The sequence below is a fragment of the Pyrus communis genome, chromosome 5, assembly GCF_963583255.1.
Source record: "Pyrus communis chromosome 5, drPyrComm1.1, whole genome shotgun sequence".
NCBI lineage: Eukaryota > Viridiplantae > Streptophyta > Magnoliopsida > Rosales > Rosaceae > Pyrus > Pyrus communis.
In genome coordinates, this window is record NC_084807.1 from 21,887,286 (window position 1) to 21,913,973 (window position 26,688).

Below are 26,688 nucleotides of genomic sequence, written 5' to 3' on the forward strand. Positions count from 1 at the left end.
ACGTGACGCTCACGTGCACAATAATTGAGCGTCACGTGTCAATATGACTCCGCTTCAATATTAAAAAATTAAAAAAAAAAAAAAAACCCACCCTCCCTCTTCCCCGATCCCTCCCTCTTCTCTTTCCGCTCAGCTGCTCAGATCACTCCATCTACGAATCATAAAGTGAGACGACCTTCATCTTCTTCTTCTTCTTGGTTTCCCACAATGCATTCACACAAGCATCCACCATCTATTTCTGCGACTCCATTATCATCTGATTTTGCTTCATCTCCACCTTCATTCTCATCTTCTCCATCTCCCCCACCATCTCCATCTTCCTCTTCTCCATCTTCACAAATATTTCTCCCAAAAACTTTAGGTATCGTTTGGTATGCAGACGGGACGGGATAAGACGGAACGGAACGGAGCGAGAGTAAAGATGCCCTCGAATGGAAACAAGGAGGAAGAAGAAGGAGACGGAGATGTTATAATTTTGTGTTCCACGAATGTGGAACGAGTCGTTCCAGGGGGGTGAGGTGGAACGAAAATTCACCCAAAACTCGTCCCGTGGAACAGCTCGTTCCACCCGTTTTAGACGCACCAAACGTGGGACGGAACGCCTTGTCCCACTCTGTTCCGTCCCGTCCCACGTACCAAACGGGTGGAACGAGCTGTTCCACGGGACGAGTTTTGGGTGAATTTTCGTTCCACCTCACCCTCCTGGAACGACTCGTTCCACATCCGTGGAACACAAAATTATAACCTCTCAATCTCCTTCTTCTTCCTCCTTGTTTCCATCCGAGGACATCTTTGCTCCCGCTCTATTCCGTTCCGTCCTGTCCCGTCCCGTCCCGTCCCATTCCGTTCCGTCCCGTCCCGTCTGCATACCAAACGATACCTTATTGAACACGCCATTGCTTCAATCGGATCATCCGCCCCTTTCCTGGCTGAACACCCACGCAATTAAGAAGAAGAAGAAGAGGAGAGAGAGAAAAAAAAAATCCACGTCACCTCTGAAGAGAAGAAAGAAAGAAAGAAAAAAATCCATGTAAACCCCTTAATGACGCGTAGCGCTCAGTCATTATCCACATGGGCGCCACGTTATCACTTAATGGGGGACTTAATAATTTGACTAACGGATATATGAGATTGTTCCAAAATTTACACTTTAAGTATGACTCTGGGATGAAAAAAACTTGATGTACTAAATGTTGAAAACCACGAAACTTCAGGATAGTAAACAGAGTTTAACCCAAAAAAGAAAACTCAAAAACACAAAATGAATTCGGGTTTGGTAGATACACTTAATTACATATACACCCGTTAAAACTCACCTCTAGTCCTACCTTATAAAATAATTTGAGTAAATCTCACTTTACTACCTTCAAGTTTTGTGGTTTTCAACATTTGGTAAATGAAGTTATTTTCGTCCCAGAGTCATATCTAAAGTGCTAATTTTAGGACAATTTCATACATTTGTTAGTCTGACTGTTAAGTCTCCTATTAATTGATGACGTGGCACCCATGTAGATAATGATTGGGCGCCACGTGTCGTTAAGGGTCCACGTGGAAATTAAAAACCAAAAAAAATAAATAAAACCCCCTCTTCTTCCACCCGACCCTCCATCTACTCCAATCTCCATAACCCCCAGCGCACCGCCACTCTTCCCCAACACCTTCTCCTTCTCCTCCAGTCTCTTCACCTCCCCTCCCATCAGAAAAACACACATCTTTACCCCCAAAAGCCAGCTCTCAACTTTCCTCCACTTCCTCTCTCTTTTCTTCTCTACCCAAACCCAAACCCCAAAATCACTCTTTCTTCCAATCCCTTCGCAAACCAAAACAAACCCTAATTCCAAAATCCCCAAATCTTGGTGACGACGATGAAGTCCCAATTGATTCAATCCCTACCTCAAAACCTTCCTCGGTTTTCTCATCGCTTCCTCTGCTGAAATCTCGAAATCCAATTCAACCCATCACCAATCTCTTGACATCAACGCGAACGGCAATGGAGCTGAGAACTCCTCCGAGGGAGGAATGAGCGGGGGAAATTCTGAGTTTGGTATATGATTGAATTCTGGGTTACTGTGAAATCTTTAATTTTCTGGTATTAATTTCTCGTAGTTTGTTTTGTTAAATTCTAGGTTTGGTATATGATTGAATTTGGGTTTTGCGACAATGAAAAATGGTGATTCGTTTCTTGAATTTTTTATTTTATTTTTTGGTGCACTAGTGGTTATGGAGATTGGGGGAGATGGAGGGTTAGGTGGAAGAAGAAGGGGTTTTTTTTTTTTTTTTTTTGGTTTTTTTGTTGTTTTTAATTTCCACGTGGACCCCTTAATGACACATGGCGCCCAATCATTGTACACATGGGCGCCACATTATCAGTTAACGGAGGACTTAACAGTTAGACTAAAGGATGTATGAGATTGTCCCAAAATTAACACTTTAGGTCTGACTTTAGGACAAAAAAAACTTCATGTACCAAATGTTAAAAACCACGAAACTTGAAAGTAATAAACTGAGATTTACCCAAATTATTTTAACACCTCGTGAAACAGGAGAATAGTTTGAATTCATCGTTACTTGGCATTCCAGTCTAATAATTAAATATTATATTAAAATTTACATATAAAAATATATTATTATTAAAGTTATAATAAATTTGTATTATGAAAATTGTTATTTTTATCAGATTAAATTAAAATTAAAATCTAGTAAAAAATTAAAATTAAATTGTTAATTCAAAATTTCGTACATTTATTACAACGGTCTAGTGTTATTCATCTTCTTCACTTATAAGTGAGAGATCTCGAGTTCTATTATGAGTCTTTGACTCACTCCCCACATCTTAATGTAGATATTATTTTGTTTTTAAAAAAAAAAACATCAAAACTTTGTTTATATATAAGAAAACTAAAATTATAATATAAAATCTTTTGTAAAAAGACTTTCAAAGACCTAAAAAGTTAATTCCAATCGCGTCCCCAACCCAACCCAAACCAAAAAAAAAAAACGTTCGTCCTACCCCTCAGAAGTGCCAAAGTAGCTAGCTTTGACCCTGTCCCGCAACCAGAGTCCTCTATTCCTCTCCAGTCTTCAACTCGTTGCTGGGTTTTGCTCCAAAAGGTTAGTGGGTTTCCGGGTTTTCATTTCTGAGCTTTTTATTATGTTTTTAATCTACCGCTATTTACATGGGGAGATGGGTGTGACAATGGTGTTGCAGACCATCTGTTTGTGAATATTCCTGAAAGAAATTTTGATTTAAATTGGTGAAGTTTATGATAGATAGCAATAGCAAATTGGTTTTGCACCTTTTGCTTAATTTGGATTGCCCATTAGCCTACATTAGTCGTAGGCGCGTAGGATGGAGAGAAAAGCTTACTTACACCTGGGATGTCACTGCGGCTGCATCTCACGTCAATCATGCAATGTCATGTATTTTCTTTTGCATATGGCATTGCCTGATTGAATCGGGAAACCGCCACCGTGGAATTCCAGGTTCGAGGAGGTTCTTTCTCCTAGGTGGGATTACGTTTAGCCCTTTGACAGTGGTGGCACTTTGTTTTGCTGCTATGTCAGCAGTTGAGCGGTAGGATTTTGCAAGTCTGCTCTGTAATTGTGCAGCCATGCGGTTAGTAGTGTCTTATACCTCTTGCCCCATTTTTCTTTATCCACTCCAAACCTTGTTATATATAACCATTTCATGAAATTACAGCTTCATGACTATGCTACTTCCGTGGGTTTTTTCTTCGTTTCCTTATGCAGATCTTCAAGCAATATTCTTGTTGAATTTTACTTTCTTTTCATTAGCCTTGTTCAAACTTTTACTGTCTTAGTGTATTTTCATTGTGAATAAGAAGTTTCGTGTGTTTTTCATGATATTTGAAAGATTTGCTTCTGGTGTGCATTAAACGTTCAACCCTTTTCGTGAAAAGAAAACATCCGGTTCCTGATGCAGGGTGGAGCGGAGATATAGAAAGATAGTATAAGCTTGAGACGAAGGTTGAAAATGAGCAGCAGGGCTTTGCAAGTTGCTAAGGTGTACCGCCAGCTTCTCAAAGCCGTGAAGAAACACGTTGCGAACGAAGAGAATAAGAGGCATTTTATAAAGTACGCAACTGAAGAATTTAGGAACAACTGCAAACTATCAGACCCATCTTCTATTCAGCATAAGATTAAGCTTGCCGAGAACTACACTTTACTTCTTAACAGTGTGCATCATCACAAGGTACTTCTGTACTTCAAGGCTCTAATCAAAGTTTCCTTTCATTACCCTTTGCCAATTTTAAGGCTTTTGGATGTTTCATTATACTAGTTTGCTTTCATGATTGCTCTATTGAATATATGCATTGCATTTGTAGGATAAACGGATACTGAAATGGTTTTGTTTTTAGATGTATCAAGTTCTAGTTTTGCCATTAGACTCATTACTAGTTCAATGTCTGCAGTTAAGAGTCATTACTCGTGCCCACACACAACTGACCCTATCTTTGCGCGTGCGGTGTGACTGACTCTTGGATGATCCTATAATACAACTGACCATTTTGTATGAATGAATATTCATAAAATAATCAAATAGAACCCCTCGAAAACGTTCATGTAAATATTCATAAACTAATCTAAACAGTCTCCATGTGGAGTGTTCTTGAATTGAGCTCTTGAAATGTTTTCCTATTAAACTTATAGTTGGGTGTAATTTCTAATTTACTCGATCTTTTTTTTTTTTTTTTTTCTACATTTGGTGATGGAAAATTAGTATTCTCAGGAATCTCCTCCAGGCTGAGTGATGAGTATGCAGCATTTTCATCTCTGTGCCTACTAGCATCTAATACTTACTACTTTCTATTGCACTAACTTTGTTATCTAAGAAACAATGGGCTTCTTTGGAAGTGGTTTTAGAATGTCTAAAGGCGTTTTTAGAAAAAATATTTTTGGGTTCCAAAAGCACTTGAAGTGCATCCTACAAGAAGCACCGGTTATGTGCTTCTTGTAGAAAGCACTTCAAGTGTTTTTTCCAGAATTCACTTGAATTTTAACTATGGATTGCTTCAAAAATATTTTCACCAAATGCGCTTTCACCCATTTTAAAAGCACTTTTAAACGAGTCTTATGGAGCTTGATCGTAACGTTCTCGCTTTATCTTCATCAAACCCTCTAATTTTGTATAAATGCTGTGCAGGACTTGCTGTTCTCTTACAACATTGCTGTGGATAGATCAGATGAGATGAAGAGAGTGCTCGGAAAATCGGCTGCAAGTGTGGGTCTTCAACTTCCTGAGGTGTATCAACCTTGACATTTGCTTGGGTCCATATGCTCCATCCTATATCCTCAGGAATTTTGGTGTTCTATTCATAAATAATTAAAATGTTATTTGTTTGCTGCCAACCTATCGAACCAAACAATTTGTTTGAGAGGTTATTTGTTCTAACAAAAATAAATTCTGCTGCAGCAGTTGAATCAATCCTTTTTACTTTTGGCCTAAGGAAAAGAAAATATTTCAAATGTTGGGAGTTAATGATTCCACTAAGGGTTTGATAGGTTCGTTTGAAAATGCTTTTACAATAGCTGAAAGCATTTTTTGTGAATATGTTTTTAGAACCAAAATGCAAGTGAATCTTGAAAAAGCACTTGCAAAATTAAAAATGTTTTCAGTCATTTTAAAGCACATTTGAACTAGCCCTAGATGCAGCCAGCAACCAGTGTATGCTACAATTCTATCCCAAATCTTCCTAGTGAGTGTGAAGGCAGAAATGTTACTCCGCCTAAAATATTGCACAAAGTTTATCCAGGCTATACTTCCACTAGATCAAACATGCATGGATAATTTGGAAGACGATCCTCTCCGGATTCACTTTGGATCCCCATATTCTAGCCGTTCATCATACATCGTGTGATCAATTTTCGTCAAATACTATTTGAGTTTAATTTTAAATAAAAAAAATCATATGATTTTTGATCGCATAATACATGATAAATGGTTAAGATGTGAAAATCCTTAATATTTCCATAAAATGAATCCGGATGGGATCCAATTCCGGATAATTCATCAGCGCTTGAACTCGACACGTGGTGATTTCTGTGTATCCCACGTGGCACCAATATTTCTAGGCTGTGGCACCTGTAGACTGTAGTAACTGATTTTGGCTCCTTGTTTCTTTTATATAAATCTACACTTTGACTGAAGTAAATCTGTAGCACAAAATAGAGAATAAAATCGTCTCCCAAATTTAGCACAAGTTGTGGTTTTCATTTCTAATCAACCAAAAAATGGGTTCAGAAACGTTTCTGGAAGTGATATTGGCAATCATCCTCCCACCTGTGGGACTCTTCCTTCGTTTTGGCCGTGGAGTGAGTTATTCCTTCACCCTATATTCCCCAAATGCCAATTCTTTTTGAGAAATTAATCGTCCGGAATGATCGTTTCTCCAATTTCAATTTCTGAAATTATTCGTTTATTAGCATGTCGTTATATTATTTTAATCAGTTCAGCAATTGAAATGATTCTTTTATTAGTACGACGTGGACGTGATTTTGACCAATGCAGAGCAATTGGGATTTGATTTCGGATTATTTTAGGGGGGTGTAGTCAAATAAGGATTGTAAAGGATTTTAAAAGACTTTAGAATCATGATGTAGTTGGTTAGGATTTTAAAAGATTTTAAAAGAATCCATTTAAATACATGGGTAGTCAATTAAAGGATTTTAAAAGACTTTAAAATCCTGGTGTAGTCAACTAAGATTTTCATAAAGTCCATGCAAATCTAAAGGTATTAAAAAAATCATAGATTTTTAAGGATTTCTTTCAATAAGAGATTTTGTAGGATTTGAGAAGGGATTATAAGCATAACAAAATCCTACTTCCACCCCTGAGATTTATTTTCAACCCCTCACTCTTACTCTCTCTTTATCTCCATTCTGCAATTCGATCTTTCTTTCTCACTCTCCATTTTCTTCCAAACATAGAACCTGCCAACCTGATTTCCTTTCACATTCATCCATCACCGTCCCAGTTGCAAACTTGAATTTTTTGAATTTTTTATTTCCTTTATTTTAGACTGTGTAATAGTATTTCTTGTAATGCTTTGCTGGGAAGTGTTAATGGCTACTAGCAGTTCTTGTAATATTTATGTGTTCTATCTGAAGGTGTTAATTTTTTACCATGTTAATTGAACTCTTGGAAATTCCTACTAAGAATCTTATTGCCAATTCAAGTTTTCTGTTCTTTTTCGTGTAATCATGTTAGTGCAAGGGCACAAACATCTTCCAACGCCTATTTATATTGGTAGCTGTACTTTTATTGAACAACACATTATGAACTAATCAAATGTTGAGAAAAAATGATTAATTTTGAGACATTTGATTGATTTAAGAAGCACTACTTGTCACATCCGGCCCGGGGCGGATCATTTCCCGGGCCCGCTCCACCACCGTAGCACGATATTGTCCGCTTTGGGCTTACCATTCCCTCACAGTTTTGTTTTTGGGAACTCACGAGCAACTTCCCAGTGGGTCACCCATCATGGGATTGCTCTAGCCCCCTTCTCGTTTAACTTCGGAGTTCCTACGGAACCCGAAGCCAGTGAGCTCCCAAAAGGCCTCGTGCTAGGTAGAGATGAGAATATACATTTAAGGATCACTTCCCTGGGCGATGTGGGATGTCACAATCCACCCCCCTTAGGGGCCCGACGTCATTGTCGGCACACCACGGTCAGGGTTAGGCTCTGATACCAAATTGTCACATCCCGGCCCGGGGCGGATCACTTCCCGGGCCCGCTCCACCACCGTAGCACGATATTGTCCGCTTTGGGCTTACCATTCCCTCACGGTTTTGTTTTTGGGAACTCACGAGCAACTTCCCAGTGGGTCACCCATCATGGGATTGCTCTAGCCCCCTTCTCGCTTAACTTCGGAGTTCCTACGGAACCCGAAGCCAATGAGCTCCCAGAAGGCCTCGTGCTAGGTAGAGATGAGAATATACATTTAAAGATCACTCCCTCGGCGATGTGGGATGTCACACTACTTGTTTTGGTTAGTTAAAATCATTTTTCGTAAAGAAATCACAATTCAAATGAGAAAGGGAAAGAAAAGACATATTTGATTGGTTTATATTTCCATATCAATATAATATATGTTTAGGTTTTTTTTTCAGATTGTGTACTGAGAAAAGAATTTATAAGTTGTATGAGTCAAAAAAGAAATTCTTACAAATCCATAGAAATCTATAATAGAAATCCATAATAATCTGTCAAAATTCATATGGAATTGTAGAATCTATTAAAATCCTTAGAAATCTGTCACTTAAAAAAGTCCATTAAAATCTTCTGAAATCTAAATTGACTACACTTTAGTGTATTTACGTTTTATGTTTATTGTGGGAAAAAGAGTATTTATCAAATATAGCCACATATTAGCCTCTAATTTCAAAAATGTAAGTTTTTATAAAAACTTTCAAATATATCCAAAATATCACTTAAATAGACATAAATACCCTTAATTCATACAAATAACTAGTTGTTGATTAAAAGATTCTTGTGCGATAATCAAGTGGTGCTTTCACTAATTTTTCTAATATGCACCTGAAGAATTTCTATTCCGTAAATCTTAAAATATGCTTTTTGCACTTTCTAAAACACAACAAATCTCTCGATTCACTACCATAGTCAATGATAACCTTCAAAACAGAATCCAGACACAGACAACAACCTTAATAATGCAAAGGTGGAAAATTAAATGCAAAGCACATATAATCCAAAGGAAAATTGAGATAAATAATGTTACAAAAATTGACAGTTCATTCTTCCATAAATATTCAATCGAAGGAAGAAAATACAAAAGCAAAGAGAAAACGTAAACGAGGAAAAGTGCAAAAAATTAACCATTTACACTCATCTTTGTTTAGGGGTGCACAATTCTTCACCAACCGTCGAAGTCTTCACTAGGTCTCCTCCAATTTTAAGGTTTAGCTGTGAGAACTCTTCATCTAATTGGGTTTTGGTTTTTAATTTATTAGGTTAAAAGCTTAACGGTATTAGTGTCTATCTAAGTAATATTTTGGATATATTTGAAATTTTTTATAAAAACTGACATTTATGAAAGAGTGTTACTAGACCCACCCCAATGTCTTTTTTTCCCACCCACATGATAATCCCACCCACCATAGAAAATTAAAAAAATAAAATGTTATTTCCCCACCCACCATTATTCCCAAAATAACCATAATATTTTTTTTTAAATAACTCTAATATATCTTTAAATAATATTATAAATAAATAAAAATAGAAAATAAAAAAATGTAAGACCTAAAACCTAGACATTCATCATATCCTTCACACCTAATGCCATGCTGCAAAGACCTCGGATCCCCAAACCATTATTCTTCGTCCTTTTTTATCAAAACCGCAAATCTCACACCCAATTCTCTTTTTTCTCCATTGAAGTTTCTTGCCTTCATCTAGCACACGCCCATTCCTTTCTCCAACCTTTCCGTCCATTCTAATCCAAATCTTTCCCAACCTCTTTCCACCAAGATATCACACCCCACCCACCATTATTTATTTATTTATTGTTTTTTGTTTTTTCAAAATTTTAGTACTGAATTAAATAGGGGTTTAAGAGTCTTCTTTTAAAATGATAAATATGTTATTAGCATTTTCATTAAATGGTGGGTGGGGAAATAAGACACCAAGGTGGGAATATTACCACTCTTATGAAATTAGGGGCTAATATTTGGCTATATTTGATAAATCCTCGTGGGAAAATGCAGGTGGAGTTCTGGATATGTTTGTTGCTGACGATATTGGGATATATACCTGGAATCATATATGCATTGTATGTCCTCGTCGTATAATTAAAAGCTTTGGATGGTCAAGGAGAATAATGGATGATTGCAAACATGATGTGTGTTTTGGTGTGGGTGTTTAGTTTGGTCAAAGGAAAAGATTATGCAAATCATATTTTTATAGCTCGATGTGAAAATCATCTGTTTGCATGATATGTTTCAACCAAACAAAGATTGCAATGCTGGTTGGAGGAAGTGTCTGGAAATATTCGGTTTTTTTTTTACTTCTTTTTAAAAAAAAAAAAATGTTTACAATTGATTTAAACCAATTCAATGAAATTTGCAACAGCTTTCCGTTATGATAATTATTTGTTACTTCCCAATTATTATAGTGCTGTTATCTTTGTAATCCCTTTATAAATATTGTTATAATGTACATTTCATAAACTACGAAAGTTGTTTTCTACATGGTATCAGACTTCTTTAGCCTAGTCGTTGTGATCTTCGTGCTTTTCGTTATGGCGTCCATCACTTTCCCCTCCTCCTTCTCCTCCTCTTCTTTCACTCTTATTATTCTTACTCGTCGATTAATTGATAGTTACTCGTCTCCACCAAACTCATTGACAGCCTAGGTTCTAGGTTTAATTGATAGAGCCAAGTGATTTTGGTGGAGACAAGAGTAGCAATATTAGGAGTGGGAGAAGAAGAGGACAAGTATGAAGAGGTAGAGGAAGGGATGGATGCCATGACAGAAAGCATGAAGAAGACGAAGATCGTGAAGAACTCTGATACCATGTTTTCCTAGGTAAAACAATATTTATACCGGGATTACAAAGGTACCAACCCTATACTATTTACAATGTAAAGTACAATATCATAACGAAAAAGTTGTTACAAAACTCATTGCATTGGTGATAAATGTTGTGACTCCCTCTATCATTTTGGACATTTCAGAAGAAAAAAAACATGGTTTTTCTCAAAACGGGTTATTATATTGGAAGTTGTAACATTATAGTCGTCATCTCCCCTCTAATATCATATTTTGGTTTTAGTCTCTTAGACCAACTCCAATGCTTGGTATAGATTTGTAGGTCATAAAATTTAGAGCTTGTTTGGTATTTTATTAAAAAAAACTGTATTATTTCTCAAAACATTTCTTAAGAATATCATTTGAAAATAATTTTTTTTAAGACTCAAAATGTAACATCCCGTCCCGAAACTAACGAACCGTACGTGTGAATTTACAATTTTACCCCCTAGTTGTTATTTTACGTGTAGTTTTGTGTTGTGTGGTGTGTAGGACCACACACACACACACTCCTACACCTCGTCTCACTCCCCCGGGATTCCCTCATTCCCTGTCTCTTCTCTATCTCTTTTCTCTCTCTCTCTCACTCTCCCCGAGCTCATCTTCTTCTTCTTCTTCTTCATTCTACATACGGTTATACACACAAACACATTCAAACCTTCACCAATCAAGAAACCAAGACCACCATCGTGTTCGTGGAGCTGAGAGGAGTTCAGAGGTGCCATTTTCAGGTAAGGATAGAGTTGTTTTCACGTCGTTTCGACGAGGTCCGATTATTGCACTGTTCATGCAAACCTAAACTAGTGTGTTTTTGGAATTTCTAAGCTTGTAGATGTGTTTGTGAGGTCCCAAGGAGCCTCGGAGTGGTTCGTTGGGTGAGTTTGGACGTCGGGATCGTCCTGTGCAAAGTTGGCCGAGTTTTGACCTTGAAGACAGGTGAGATTCCTTAATTTTTAGGCTTTAAAAGTAGTCCAACGTGATTCTACTAGTCCTAAGCTTCATTTTGGTATAAAGATCGTGAAAAATGGTTGAAAAACGAAGGAGAAAACTAAGTTAGAAATTTTCCCAGTTTTCCGGCGCCGGAGGCTCGCCGGAGAAGAAAGGAGAATATTCCGTTAAGTCTAACGGAATATTCCTAACGGCAGTGACGGAATCTGGTTAGATTTGACGGAATATTCCGTCAGTTAACGGAATATTCCTAACGGTGTCTGTTGACACCGTCAGTGTGCAGGTCACGTGGCCGCGCGTGGGAGGCGCGTAGGTCCGTGCCTGTTCAGGCGCGTGGGGGCGCGTGCGTGGTCCAAAATTTTTTTCTAAAAATATGGGTGTGATCCTGAGGTTGTGTAGGTCACGTTGGTATATTCATTTGTCCAATTTGAGCAATGTATGAGAAGTTATTACGAGAAGTTGCTTAGGTGCTTTTAAATTAACGTTTTCGTAACTTTGTCGCGTTTAGGTGATTCGTTTTCCGAGGACGAGCGTTCACACTCAAGGCAGGGGGGCTACGACCCTTCTAATTTCCTGTGAGTGGGCTTTTGTTTTCCGTATATACCTATATAAATATTAATTCCCAGAAATTAAATAGAAAAGAGTAATTGTTTTATGCCATACATTGTATTATTAATACTTATGCATCATCACATGCATTAGTAGCGGCATACATATATATAAATGTGTATTTGGTGCTGTGGACGCACAGGTAAGTGCCAGGTAAGCGGTATTCTTGTGGTTATGCATTCCTGTTTATTATGCAATAGTAGTTTGAAATGCTTAGAGAGCTTATAATCTGCACCCCCGGTGTTAGTGCTCCCGCCCGAGGCCAGGGCACAGCCTTCACGTGTATGTTCACCAGCACCGCATGCTCGCCTTGGATCCAAGATAGGTGCAAGCCTGTCGTACAGACCACAATAGGTGGTTCCGACTTGTAGGTGACCCGCGATTTATCGCACAGCTTCACGTGATCGTAGCACTAGAGCATACATATATATATTACACCCAGCCTGTCGTACAGACCACGTTAGGTGGTTCCGACTTGTGTGCAGATTCAGTTATTGAGTGAGAGTGGAGCTCTAGATGCAGCCGTACAGGTCACGTTAGGTGACTCCCGGCTGCTATATTATATGTTATTGATGTGAATTACGCTTGAGTATTTATATCTGATTATGAGATTATGTTGTGGCATATTATGGAGCATGAATGGCATATCATGGAGCATGATTGACATATCTATACATACGTATATATGTTCATTTTCTGGGAAGTATACAGGTTTTACGGCGAGGGGTTAGAATGTATTTTGCTAAAGAGTTTTCAAAGAACTTTGTTTTTTCCCACTCACGCTTTTGTTTTTGAGCCCCTCCAGGTTCTAGTGGTCTAGCAAGTTCGGTGGTTTATCCCAGAGGGCGTCCCGGCATTTCTGACAGACACTCACCATTGTAGGGTCACCTTCGGGTGTATATATGTCGTATCTTTTCCTTTTGGACTGTTGTAGACTTGCTCTGAATTGTGTCTCACATACACTAGTACTTTGTATGCTAGTTAGTTTTTAATTATTAGTACTTTTATTTTACCTTCTTAATAGCTTCCGCACGCGCACATGGCTACGTCACCTTCACGTGACGGCCAGCATGCCCTGATCTCGGTCGGGGTGTGTCACAAAAACTTGTTTAGTATGAGATTTAAAATTTTTAGATCTTAAAACTTAAATTGGGCAAAGATATCCAAAGAGAGGGGTTGCATGAAAGGGAGAAAGAACACAGAGGAGGAAAGAAAGTAAGAGAGAACATGAGAGACGGAAAGAAGAGAAGGATTGGAGGAGATTAGGGATGGATATGGGCCAAAACGGGCCTAATTTTGAAGGAACCTGACCCTACTCGTTTTAATCTGTAACGGGATGGACCGTGGCAGATACAGAGATTTTTAATTTTGGTACCGAACTTTACCCGGCCCATTTGAAACATGACGGTTCCCCACGGGTTCCAACGATCCAACTTGATTTTGTTTCTTTTATAAAATACATCATTTTTATAAAATAAGGCTGCAGCCGCTGCACTGCAATGCACATCAGCAACACATATTACACTTATAGAGTGCACTGCAGCAACACATATTAGGGGAGTATTGAAGCACAGATTGTGCCCAGCAGCACATATTAATATTATTATCCAAATCCAATCCAAATTAACATCTCCAAGACATCCAATGCAAAATCCAAATTCAAAATAACATTCAAATCCAAAATAACCCAAAAGAAAAATTAGTGAATAAACCTGTTTGGACCCAAATTTACACCATCAGATGGAAAAGTGAAGATAATTTTGTTATTATTAAAGGATAATATTATGGTTTTTATCATAATATTATCTTTTAATATGAATTATCTGCATCTTCTTAAACCAGATAAATAGGATGCGAATTATATCCCAAGCAAGCAGTACAGTATGAATTGATTTGGGATGTCTAACGGCACTTGGAAGCTAAATATGATGATGTGATAAGCCTAGGATTTGATGGTCTTGGATAATGATGAGATAAGAAACGTTGGTAGGCTAGGCCTTTTTGCATGGTGATGGAAGTTATCAGATGAGTTTAAAGGCTTCTGATGGAGGTTTTTGATGAGATAAGAAGCCTAGGTGGGCTAGGTTTCTGATGTGATGTGATAAAGCCCAGATAGGCTTTATTTTGTTTGAAAAGTCACAAAATCTGAAGGATATGCCTTGGCATTTGACATGGAGCAATTTCAGTTCCACAAGTTAGAGTTGTAGTTGGACTCTACAAAATTATCTAGTCGTGCCTAAAAAAAGATATGAATGCTATAAATATAAGGTGCGTTGCAACAAGTGAAGCTCCCTCCAATTCAACACACAAACTGCCATACGCAAACTCTCGCTCTACGCGAACCTCTCAACAACCTTGAGATTTTTATTTTCTTTTTCCGCCAACACATTTTCAGTTTGGATAAACAGCACTGTAAAGGCAACCAGTGACATCTTCAGTTTGGATAAACAGCATTGTTGCTGTAGAATCAACCGACTACGGAGTACTTTCAGTTTGGATAAACAACACTGCGTCGAGGCCGACTGGTTATCTATCCAAGTCTCGGTTGAGAAGGATTTTGAATCCTTATTGGCAGAGGTCATCTCATTATCCTTTTCAACAAAGTGAGGTGTTACAGATTACTGGGTTCGGCGTATTGAACGCCGAGTTGTTTTATGATTAGATATTCATAAGTAAGTTTTAGAGTTCAGCATCCTGACAGCCGAACCATATTTACCATTAAGACATACATCTCTTTTGATTACTTGTGTCCATATAGTTTGGTGCCAGTTCAGCGTGCTTATACTTTTACGAATATAATCACCATGACCGAACCCGGTGCCAACGATCCGTGAACTTCGCAAAACTAGCAGCCTTGTCTTTAAGCTTTAGAACCCAAAGGCCGATACGTGTTCCTTCATCGGCCACAGTCGCAAGATCAAGAAGTCAGCATCGCGTTCAACGCAACATCAACATATTTTACCCCCTGGCCAAGCTCGGTCGACGAGTTGGCACGCCCCGCACACAACCGAATGACGTAGTTAGCTTATTGATTACTCGGCCTACGTGCCATGTAGGCTTGGTAGTTTTTAGGATCAACAAAACCCTTTGAAAACTTAAAGAACATTGGAGTAATCTATCCATGGTTCCTAACTGAGTGCAAATTATACAGTAATTGGTAATTAACATACAATAAAAATTGTTTAGGGTATGATAGTTATAGATATTTGAATTTGTGTTTAACATACAATAAAAATTGTTTAGGGTATGATAGTTATAGATATTTGAATTTGTGTTCGTTGGTTTGGAGCTTAGAAAATACTTTAAGTGCTTCAGCTTATCTTATACTTTGTTTGTTGTTGAGCCTGCAAGTGCAAAAACCCAGGTCCCAGACCCATAGTACAAATTAATTGAAACCAAAACGGAACACAATAACTCAAAATCCTTAAATCTAGAAAAAAAAACCCTTATTCCTTAAATCCCTAAAGGCTAAAATTTGAATACCTTGTGGCTTCAAAACAGATTGGTCAAAACTTGGGAGTCAGGAGACTCATGACCATGAGGAGGTGGTCGAAGTTGAGAGAAGCAGATGATGGTGGTTGGAGCCTCGGAGTCGACTTTAGAGAAGCTGAGGGAGGGAGCTCAAGTGTCATGATTCGAGAGAGAAATGAAGAAAGAGGATTGCAGGAGAGAGGGAAGAAAAAAAGAGAGGAGAGAAATAGAAAGGGAGAGGTAGATTCGGAGTGTGAGGAAACGAGAGACAAAAAAAAATGAGGTAGCTTTAAGTTTAAGAACTCTAAAACGTGCTTTGGTGTTTTAAGATAATAGACTATATTTTTAAGTTAATCTTGAGTTCAGTTTTTTAAAATAGTTATACAAAACAATTTAAGGTCTAAAACGTGTTTTTTAGTATAAAAAGTTTGATTCAAGTAAAGTACCAAACAAACCATTAGGTTCAAATTCAAGAACAATTTTTTCCTGCAATGGTTTTGGCTTAAAATCTAAGTCTTTTTCTACTCTTAGACTTGTTCATCTTTGATCACAGCTATTGAGTTTGATGTATTTATAAATTAAAATTAAAAAAAAAAATTTGAATTTAAACCGTTGGGTTAACCAACTGTCCAACCACCAAGGTTGTCGGATCTACAAAAAGCCATTGAGCTCCGTTTGGAAAGATTTTTCAGTGTGACCATCACTTGAGGTGGTACATTATGTGTCTCTATATAAATTATGGGTTATGTGTGCTAAAAGGTTAATAACTTAAAAATTAAAATTTTTCACCATTTGCATAAAAACACGTGATGTACTATTCGTATTTCTGTCACAACTAAAAATTTATCCCCGATTTGGATCCGGCAAAGCTGCCAGCTGGTCCCACCGCATGCAGTTCCATAACATACGTATCAATTGCATTAACCATTATGCAGAACATTTCTCGAATCCCTAAAGAATCAATATAAACAACACATATAATATATACAATTCTCATCTAACTTTTAAATCTCTTCATTTTGTTTCAAGCATCCTATTTTCTCTTCGACCATTTCAAAAGTATTTTCAAATAAGTTAATAATAATTGGTAATGAAATCATATTATGCTGTAAATTCTATCCCAAATCTCCCAAGCGAGTGTTATAGGCAGAAATGTTTATACACCCAACATATTGCGCACAAAGTTTATCCAGCCTAGACTTCCACTGGATCGAACATGCACGGATAAATCCACAGAAAGGGCAAAACTCGACACGTGTTGACCACCAAGTGTCCCACGTAGCACCAAGATTTCTAGGCTGTGACACCTAAACTAACAGATTTTGGCTCTTTGTTTCTTTTATATAAATCTATACTTTGACTGAAGTAAATCTAAAGCACAAAGTAGAGCATAAAATCCTCTCAAATTTAGCACAAATTGTGGTTTTCATTTTTCAATAAACAAAAAAAAAAAGGGGTTCAGAAACGTTTCTGGAATTGATATTGGCTGTCATCCTCCCACCTGTTGGAGTCTTCCTTCGTTTTGGCTGTGGAGTGAGTTATTCTTTCACCCTATATTCCCCAAATGCCATTTCATTTTTAGAAATTAATCGTCCTGAATCTCAATTGCTGAAATGATTCGTTTTTTAGTATGTCGTTGATATTATTTTGATCAGTTCAGCAATTGAAATGATTCTTTTATTAGCATACCATGTATATGATTTTGATCAGTTTAGCAATTGGGATTTGATTTATGGTCGTGTAGTTTATTTACCTTTTATATGTATATTGTGGGAAAGTGCAGGTGGAGTTCTGGATATGTTTGTTGCTGACAATATTGGGATTTGTACCCGGAATCATATATGCATTATGTGTCCTTGTCGTATAATTAAAAGCTTTGGATGATCAAGCAGAACAATGTATGATGGAAAAAGCGTGTTTCGGTGTGAGTGTTTAGTTTGGTCAAACTTTTGTAATCCAGATCTGAACTTTTCATTGTACATGTTAATGCAACTATTTTTAGTTTTTGTTATGCTTTTTTTTTCTTTTTTCTGTCAAATCTTTAAATGTCAAGTTTTTAAGTTTCAAGTGGATATGTATAAATATGTAAACGTAACAATAATATCGAAGTGGAAATCTTAAAAACTCACAAGTAAATTGTTCGAAAACAAAACAAAAATGTTATGGTCTCGAAAACACGAAACGTATGAACACAACGTGAAGGAAAAGATTATGCAAGTCATGTTTTTATAGCTCGTTGTGAAAATCATCTGTTTGCATGATTTGTTTCAATCAAACGAAGATTGCAATGCTGGTTGGAGGAAGTGTCTGGAAATGTTTGGTTTTTTATTTTTTTTTCCTGGTATAAAAGGTTAAAAGTAACACTTCTTTAAAAAAAAAAAAAAAAAATTGTTTACACTTGATTTAAACCTATTCAATGAAATTTGTAACAGCTTTCCGTTATGATAATTATTTGTTACTTCCAAATTAGTATAGAGCTGTTATCTTTGTAATCCCTTTATAAATATTGTTATAATGTACATTTCATAAAGTACGGAAGTTGTTTTCTACATGGTATCAGACTTCTTTAGCCTAGTCGTTGTGTTCTTCATGCTTTTTTTCATGGCATCCATAACTTTCTCCCCCTTCTTCTCTTCTTCTTCTTTCACTCTTATTATTCTTATTTGTTGATTAAGTGATAGTTACTCGTCTCCACCAAACTCTTTGACAGCCTAGGTTCTAGGTTCGATTCATTAATAGAGTCAAGTGATTTTGGTGGAGACGAGTAGCAATATTAGGAGTGAGAGAAGAAGAGGAGAATTATGAAGAGGAAGAGGAAGGGATGGATGCCATGACAGAAAGCATGAAGAAGGCCAAGACCGAACCTAAGGTGAAGAACTCTGATACCATGTTTTCCTAGGTAAAACAATATTTATACCGGGATTACAAAGGTACCAACCCTATACTATTTACAATGTAAATACAATATCATAACGAAAAAGTTGTTACAAAACTCGTTGAATTGGTGATGAATGTTATGACTCCCTCTATCATTTTAGACATTTTAGAAGAAAAAAAAACATGGCTTTTTCTCAAAACGGGTTATTATATTGGAAGTTGTAACATTCTAGCCGTTATTTCCCCTCAAATATCATATTTTGGTTTCAGTCTCTTAGCCCAACTCCAATGCTTGGTATATATATGGATGTGTAGGTCATAAAATTTAGAGCTTATTTGGTATTCTATTAAAAAATTGTATCATTTCTCAAAACATTTCTTAAAAATATCATTTGAAAATAATTTTCTTTAAGACTCAAAAACTTATTTGGTATAAGATTTAACATTTTTAGATCTTAAAACTTAAATTGAGCAAAGAAGTCCAAAGTGGGGTTGCATGAGAGGGAGAGGACATTGGGGGAAAGAAAGTAAGAGAGAACCGAAGAGACAGAAAGAAGAGAAGGATCAGAGGAAATTAGGGGTGGGCACGAGCTGGGTCGGGTCTAATTTTGAAGGAATCTAATTCTGCTCATTTTAATCTGTAACGGGACGGACCAGATCGGGTACAGAGATTTTTAGTTTTGGAACCGAATTTTACCCAGCCCGTTTGAAACGGAGCGGGTCCAACGACCCAACTTTTTTTTTCCCCTTTTATAAAATACATCATTTTTATAAGATAAGGTTGCAACCACTGCACTGCAATGCACATCATCATTGCAGCAGCACATATTACACTTACAGGAGCTGATAATTAACATAGTGGCAGAGCCAGGAATTTAAAATGATTGGGTCAAAAAATAGCTTCAAAAAATTGATCATACTTTCAATTATAATTGTCCATGACGTGTTCTTATATTTTGGAAACGTTGTATCACAACATCATTATCAATAAAATCAAATACAAATTTCTCAATGTGCACAACCAAACTGTCATTGAGATATTGGTCACCATCTTATTACAATGTGGATTCTTCACAATTTTCATCACTGGAAAAGCTCGTTCAAGTGAAGCGGTCGTAATAGGTAAAATCAATGTTAATTTCACTAGCAAGTACACCAATAAATAATGTCTATCCCTCTTTGTCTCCACCAACTTTTATGCAAGGTTACTAAATCCTTTCAACCTAGAAAATTCATTATGCAAACGCACATCAAAAATATAATTCTTAAGTGCATCTTCAAGAAGTATGAGCTCTATATTAGAAAAATCCGTTGGATAAAATTGAGTAAGATGAACTATCTTTTGCATATAGCACCTGTGTTGTGGTGGAGGAGTCATGTGCAGATGAAACCCAAAAGACGTGTGTGTGCTGTGGTAGAGAAGCAGCGTGTAAGTTCATGTTTCCTTTTTAAAGTGAAAAGGAAAAACGACGTAGCTTGGTTAAATGAAAAAAATATTACTTACAAATCATTTTATTTCTTAAGGATAAGTTCATAAAGGTATAAGTTTGCTAGGTTATTTGGGATAAAGCTTACAGAACCAGTGTGCATGCTGTTGCTGAAGTGCCGCGGTGCTTTTATTGGGGACATGTTTACAAGCTGATGCAGTGCTGCTGTGTTGCTATAGGGGTCAAAATTTTTGAAGTAAGGATAAGTTTACAAGGTCATTGGGGTCAAGGGATGCCAATGCCCCTCATTGGCTCCGCCACCTAATTAACATACAAAAAAAATTGTTCAAGGTATGATAGTTATAGATATTTGAATTTGTGTTCGTTGATTTGGAGCTCAGAAAAGACTTAAAGTGCTTCAGCTTCTCTTTTACTCTATTTGTTGCTGAGCCTACAAGTGCAAAAACCCAAGTCCCAGACCTAGAGTACAAAATTAATTGAAACCAAAATGGAACACAATAACTCAAAATTCCTAAATCTAGAAAAACCCTAATTCCTTAAATCCCTAAAGGCTAAAATTTGAATACCTTATGGCTTCGAAATGGATTGGTCAGAACTTAGGAGTCAGGAGACTCATGACCATGAGGTGGTGGTTGAAGTTGAGAGGAGCAGATGGTGGGGGTTGGAGACTTGGAGTCAACTTTAGAGAAGCTGAGGGAGGGAGCTCAGGTATCATGATTTGAGAGAGAAATGAAGAAAGATGATTGCAGGAGAGAGGGAAGAAAAAAAAGAGAGGAGAGACATAGAAAGGGAGAGATAGATTCGGAGTGTGAGGAAACGAGAGACAAAAAGAAATGAGAGAGCTTTAAGTTTAAAAACTCTAAAACGTGTTTTGGTGTTATAAGATAATAGATTATATTTTTAAGTTAGTCTTGAATTCAATTTTTTAAAATAGTTATACAAAACAATTTAAGGCCTAAAACTTAAAAAGTCATTTTGAGTTTAAAAAGTTGGATTCAAGTAAAGTATCAAACATACCATTAGGTTCGAATTTGAGAACAGTTTTTTTCCTGCAATGGTTTTGGCTTAAAATTTTGGCATGGGTTATTAAATATTGAATTTGGTAACTTTAAAATAATAAAGTTTATGTAGATTAGCATAATTTATTTTTATGAACATTTTAGCCGTTGAATTTGATTTTGAGTCTTTTTCTACTAGGGGTGTGATATCCACACCCCATTTTACTTCTCACACACTTTTTTAATTTTCGGCTGTCGAATCGGATGAATTGAAGAAGATCAACGGACATAAATTATCAAGAGGTGTGTAAATTATCAAGAGATGTGAGAGAAGTAAAATGGGGTGTGTGGATAGCACATCCCTTTCTACTATTAGACTTGTTCATGTTCGACCTTAGCTATGGAATTTGATGTATTTATAAATTAAAATTAAAAAAAAAAATTGAATTTAGACCGTTGAATTAACTAACTGTCCAACCACCAACCTCGTCGGATCTACAAAAAATATTGGGCCCGGTTTGGATCCGCCAAAGCTGCCAACTGGTCCCACGCATGCAGTTCCATAACATACGTATCAATTGCATTAACCATTATGCAGAACATTTCTCAAATCCCTAAAGAATCAATACAAACAACATATATATATATATATATATATATATACACACCATTCTCATCTAACTTTTAAAGCTCTTCATTTTGTTTCAAGCATTAGGGGTCCTGAGTCCTGACAACTCGATGTTTTGAACACAAGCAAAATGTCGGACTATCGTTATCCTCGACTTAATCACAGATCACAAGATGATCGTGCCCATCAATGGACGGGTTCCAAAAATAAATTCATAGATGTATAATACACTCGTCAATGAGATTCCATCGACGAGTGCCATAAAAAAAAATTGATGCCACTGGAACGTAAGCCCCGTTCAGTTAGTCCAGCAAATGACCAAGCGAATAACTATACCGTCGGCCGAGGATGTCCGGGCTTGAAGCCTATAAAGCTCCACGCGTGTCTCAGCCCATCGAACAACAAGTCGATAAGACTCCAAACACTCGGAGGTCACCTGTTTCCAGGCCTGCATCTCTGCAGATCATGGACCCGGGGACTTTCCTGGGCCTCGTTCCGTTCACAGATTTGTGGCCCGATCGCTTCGTCCGGTGGCATCGTTGGTAATTTTACCCCAAAGGTTTATAAAGCCAAGTAAAATTATTACTCTTTCCGATGAGGGATGCAAGGACGTAAGAACAGATCCATGACTGAAACTGTGATGTTATTCTTACCATGTTTTTATACCATATTTATATATCATCTTATGTGACATCTAATGTGGACATCTACATCATTTAAATTAATCAGAATTTAATTTAAATTAAAAACTATTTAATAAACCAATAATTTAAAATTTTTTTTAAAAAAAGCTGAAATTAAATAGTGGTTGTAGCATACGAGGAGTCTTCTCCTTCTTTTCCCGTTCAATCCTACTTTTTCTTCCGTTTCTTTTTCCATGCCTATTCTTTCATGCCATTTTTTCAGGTCTGTCAAATCCACCACAATCTAAATTAATTCTCATATGGCAAGGTTCATGCGCTTCCCTATTTGGATTATTGGTACACATCTATCATTTTTTTCAATGAACCTTGTCGTACACTTGTAGTGGAAAATTTTGAAACTCGTTCAATTCTAGTCAACCCTGAAACCCTGATTTAGGAGATGGAATGCCTCCGGTGTCTTGAAACTAACTTTGAATCGCCAGGAACATTCGAACTTGGACTATGAGAACTCCAGGATGTCTCTGAGCTCTTGTTCTCTACATGCCCCTTCCCCACATACCACAATTTGTCGAAGATTTTCCTTGACCTAGATGGCAGCGAAACTTGGCAAGAAGAGCAGCAAAAATAGCACAAAGTGGTGCGCAATCACCATTGAACGAGGAAGGAAAAAGAAGACTCCTCGTATGCCACAATCACCATTTAATTTATGCTTTTTTTCTTTAATTATTGGTTTAATAAATGATTTTTAATTTAAATTAAATGCTGATTAATTTAAATAATGTGATTGTCCACATCAAATGCCACATAAGATGATATATAAATGTGATATAAAAACATGATAAGAATAACATTACTATGATTGAAAAAGTAAAAAGGGCAAACATGTCATTTTACTGAGGTAGGCAAGAGTAAACAAAGAATTTTTAGGATATTCATATATGATTCCTATATAAATCCTATCTGAATCTACTTCAACTTCACACAAGGGTTGATCAGATTCGTATTGTTTTGGCGAAAATATTCATGATATGCAGGGAATCATTTGTGATAAAAATCCAATATAAGAATAAACCAGAAATTTTAGTAGTTAGATACACTAATCCGAAAAACACAAACCTTATAAACACAATGTGAGAGAAATATTTATATGATACCGAACACGTTCTCAGACATTGAGATATGTCGATTTTGGTATAGGATCAGACCTCTTGTTTGGTTTCATGGAACCAACGTTGCAACTAATATCAAGTTGAATATAGCTCTTCAGCTCACAGCCATGCAAAGGTTCCAAACTTGAAAAAGAAATCAATGTCTAGGGAATCCATCACTAGCCAATACAGAGCTTAATTGGAATAGATGTCGGAAATTGACGTTTCTTTTTGGTTTTCGGTTGCTAAAATTGGTTTAAACCGATCTGCTGCTATACTAATTCTGTGATCAAATTTTTTATTAAATCTTTTAAGGGTCATATTCAACACGGTTAAAAATGCAGTCCTTCGGAGCTCCTACTTCCATGGAAGTCGAAGAAGCAGATCCACCAAGGTCTTTGCCACCAAAGCCATCGGCGTTTGAAGGCTCTTGAGATGTCCGACGGTCAAGTCCAGTTCACGTAAGTCTCGGTTGACCAGTTCACGTAAGTCTCGGTTCCGCCTCATCGTTGTTCGCCTCTCAATAAAGTATGGATGGACACATACCCCGGTTTACGAACAGATGATAGACATCCTTATGAATCTTATCATGCAAACATTGTGATCACAAACCATAGATTAAATCCAAATCAACTTTTGTTAGTCCTACATTTCCAAAATTTTGTTTCAGTTGGACACATCCTGATTTGAATAACAGAAACTGATTCTCACCAAAAGTAACTGATAAGTTGTTACAACTATCATCTAAATGGGAAACAACGCTACCACGACAGAGACTTGAGGCATAGACGAGCTCCCTCGATAAGCTTAAGATCTTGGCTTTTCCTTCTTCTCCTTGAAGAGGGCCAACAGAGAGACACCAGATACCTTCACAACCTTGAACCTGACTCCGGGAATATCTCCCACTGCATGCCCCTTCCGTCCGAATCCAGCAATCAACACCTCATCCTGCGCAAACCCAATCACGTAAGTTAAGAAAACTGAGATGATAACAAGCATTCCAGGACTGTTATACAAGAATTAAAACTCTTTGCAGATCAAGATCACAATCATTGAAATGGGATTTGAAACAAAATCTGACATACTGGATGATGATGGAACTTACATTTTCCTCAATGTAGTTTAAGCAACCATCGTTGGGTACAAAAGCAGCTATCTTCTTTCCATTTTTTATCAGCTGAACACGAGCACATTTTCTAATAGCAGAGTTAGGCTGCTTAGCCTCAATACCACTGCATTAACCATCCACGATGTGTGACAATTCGATTTAAACCTAAACGTAGCATAAAAAACAAAATACAATGTTTGGGGAAAAGAGGGAGAGAGATAGAGATCGTACATCTTTTCTAGAACAATGCCTTTGGCATGAGATGAACCAGAAAATGGCTTTTTCCATTCATTCCCAAGGTGGGACTTCTTGTACGACTTGTCAGCCCACCTCTGATTCCTGCGGTGGATCTTGAGCTTACGAGCAGCTCCCATTCCACGTGTTTTCCTGCAAAACACACACAATCTCTTAATTTCACTTAAAACCAGTATTCAAGAGCCAGAAAATGCAATCCAATCTTAAAACCAGTTTACAAGGGCCAGAAAATGCAATCCAATCTCAAGGATACAGAAGCATCAATGCACCACCGTTAAGTTCAAAACAATCAGGCAAGCATTAGTCAAGCAAAAAAAAATTAAAGGCAACTGGTCACGCTTCCTTGCATTCAACAAAAGAGTTCAAGTATGATTACCAACAAACCATTAGACGCCCCATAGCACAATTTAACATCAATACCCACATATAATTCAATTCACTCCTAGACCATACGCTACTTGTTCCCAATCATTCATAATACGACTCCTATATATCGCCCGTAAACTTAACACAGCTTGTTCACATTACCGATGAACCTTAACAGTACAATGTCGCCTTGATCTCGAATACAAGAACCGAGGCTTCAATCACATTTGTTCTAATTACATCATGTTTCCTTGGAAAAATCATGTCCTAATCTCATTGTCCCCAATCAAACAACAAACTAAGCTTTGCCCAAACATAATTAAAAAAAACTATTAACTAATTCTCTTTTGCTTCAAACGCTTTCAAGGCAAACCAAATAGAAACTTTTGAAAACAGAAAATTAACCACACAGATACATTGCGAAAACATAAACCCTAACCGAAATGCCTTAAAGTTTCGATTTTTATCACGAAAATTTTCAGTTTGGCTGCACAGAAAGCTTGGGAAAATACCAATACACCAGATCCGAGCCAGTACTCTTAATCAAACCAAAACAACGAGATTTTAGAGCGAGAGAGAGAGATAGAGGAGAGAGAATTTGGTACCCCATGGCGGCTGAGAGAAGAGGGCTCTGGACTGCAGCGAAGGTACTGTGAGGTGTGAGGCGGAGGGGAAAATGCCGGCTGCTGAAAAACCCTAAACTCCGCTTTTTCAATTCAGAGATGAGAGATTTTATATAGGATTAGAGCATCCCCAGCGTGGGGTTTTGCTCGGGGGAAGGGGTCCAAAACAATGGCCCGAGGGCCGGTGGCTTGGCTCCAGCGTGGGGGAGCCGGATGGAAGGGGGAGGCCCGAGGGCCAGGCCCGTGAGGGATTGCCAGGCCTTGAGCCCGAGGTGGGGGTGACGCAATGCTGACGTCAGGGTGGCGTCAGCGCATTATTTAATTTTTTTTGTGTCAGGCGCGTGCACCCCACCCGCGCGTGGGGGCGCGTCGCCGACACAAAAAAAATTAAAAAAATAAAGTGTCAGTTACCGTTGGGAAGCCACGTGGCTTCCCACGGTGCGTTAGATCTTAACGGTCAGTTAATGTGGACCGTTAGATCTCAACGGTAAAAAAAAAAAAAGTCAGATTTAATATCCACCGTTCGATCTGAGATCAACGGTGGATATTAAAATGCTTTATAAATTAAAAAATAAATGAAAAAATAGTTTTAAAAATCTGAAAAGTTACCGTTGTGACACGTGGCACAATCTGGAGTGTTGGAATTCAAATTTTTTTATATCCAACGGCAGAGATTAATTAATTGAATAAAAATTTTAAAAAAAATTGTAAAAAATTCAAAAAAATTCAAAAAAATATCTGAAAAATCTGAAAAAAATTGTAAAAAAAAATGTTTTTACTTTTCTATAAATACCTTCTCATTATCATCTACCTTATTTGTTACTTATTTGTTACATTTATTTGTTATGTTGTTTGTATTATTTATTTTTTACTTATTTTCATTAAAATTAATGTATAATATCACTTACATTAAGAAAGAAAAAATGTGTATATTTAAGGTTAAAATTATTTACTAAACTTGGAACTCTAGCCCCATGTTATGATTAACATGACA

At 37.2% G+C, this 26,688-nt stretch overlaps 3 protein-coding genes across 3 annotated transcripts; 2 read left to right on the forward strand and 1 right to left on the reverse strand.

Moving 5' to 3' along the window:
* The first annotated feature begins 2,962 nt into the window (after positions 1-2,962).
* LOC137735566 (uncharacterized) lies at positions 2,963-5,446 on the forward strand. Its single transcript, XM_068474989.1, has 3 exons — positions 2,963-3,111; positions 3,944-4,213; positions 5,165-5,446. Exons 2-3 carry the CDS (start codon positions 3,995-3,997, stop codon positions 5,276-5,278), a joined length of 333 nt encoding a protein of 110 aa, XP_068331090.1. The 5' UTR covers positions 2,963-3,111; positions 3,944-3,994; the 3' UTR covers positions 5,279-5,446.
* An 806-nt stretch (positions 5,447-6,252) lies between these two features.
* On the forward strand, positions 6,253-9,832 carry LOC137733266 (salt stress-induced hydrophobic peptide ESI3). Its single transcript, XM_068472412.1, has 2 exons — positions 6,253-6,333; positions 9,749-9,832. The coding sequence occupies exons 1-2, from the start codon at positions 6,253-6,255 to the stop codon at positions 9,830-9,832; spliced, it is 165 nt and encodes a 54-aa protein (XP_068328513.1).
* A 14,108-nt stretch (positions 9,833-23,940) lies between these two features.
* Positions 23,941-25,806, reverse strand: LOC137733921 (small ribosomal subunit protein uS12-like). Its single transcript, XM_068473137.1, has 4 exons — positions 25,677-25,806; positions 24,682-24,837; positions 24,448-24,574; positions 23,941-24,290 (listed from the first exon to the last, which is right to left on the reverse strand). Exons 1-4 carry the CDS (start codon positions 25,679-25,681, stop codon positions 24,150-24,152), a joined length of 429 nt encoding a protein of 142 aa, XP_068329238.1. The 5' UTR covers positions 25,682-25,806; the 3' UTR covers positions 23,941-24,149.
* Positions 25,807-26,688: the final 882 nt, after the last annotated feature.

What these genes read in the sequence shown, in the direction of transcription:
- LOC137733266 (XM_068472412.1), top strand. Translation starts at nt 6,253, where the DNA reads ATGGGTTCAGAAACGTTTCTGGAAGTGATATTGGCAATCATCCTCCCA. An exon ending in TCCTTCGTTTTGGCCGTGGA is followed by an intron (nt 6,334 to 9,748) that starts GTGAGTTATTCC and finishes GGGAAAATGCAG; the next exon opens with GTGGAGTTCTGGATATGTTT.
- LOC137733921 (XM_068473137.1), bottom strand. An exon ending in GGCATTGTTCTAGAAAAGAT is followed by an intron (nt 24,575 to 24,681) that starts GTACGATCTCTA and finishes TGGTTAATGCAG; the next exon opens with TGGTATTGAGGCTAAGCAGC. An exon ending in TAAACTACATTGAGGAAAAT is followed by an intron (nt 24,291 to 24,447) that starts GTAAGTTCCATC and finishes GGGTTTGCGCAG; the next exon opens with GATGAGGTGTTGATTGCTGG.
- LOC137735566 (XM_068474989.1), top strand. Translation starts at nt 3,995, where the DNA reads ATGAGCAGCAGGGCTTTGCAAGTTGCTAAGGTGTACCGCCAGCTTCTC. An exon ending in ACAGTGTGCATCATCACAAG is followed by an intron (nt 4,214 to 5,164) that starts GTACTTCTGTAC and finishes AATGCTGTGCAG; the next exon opens with GACTTGCTGTTCTCTTACAA.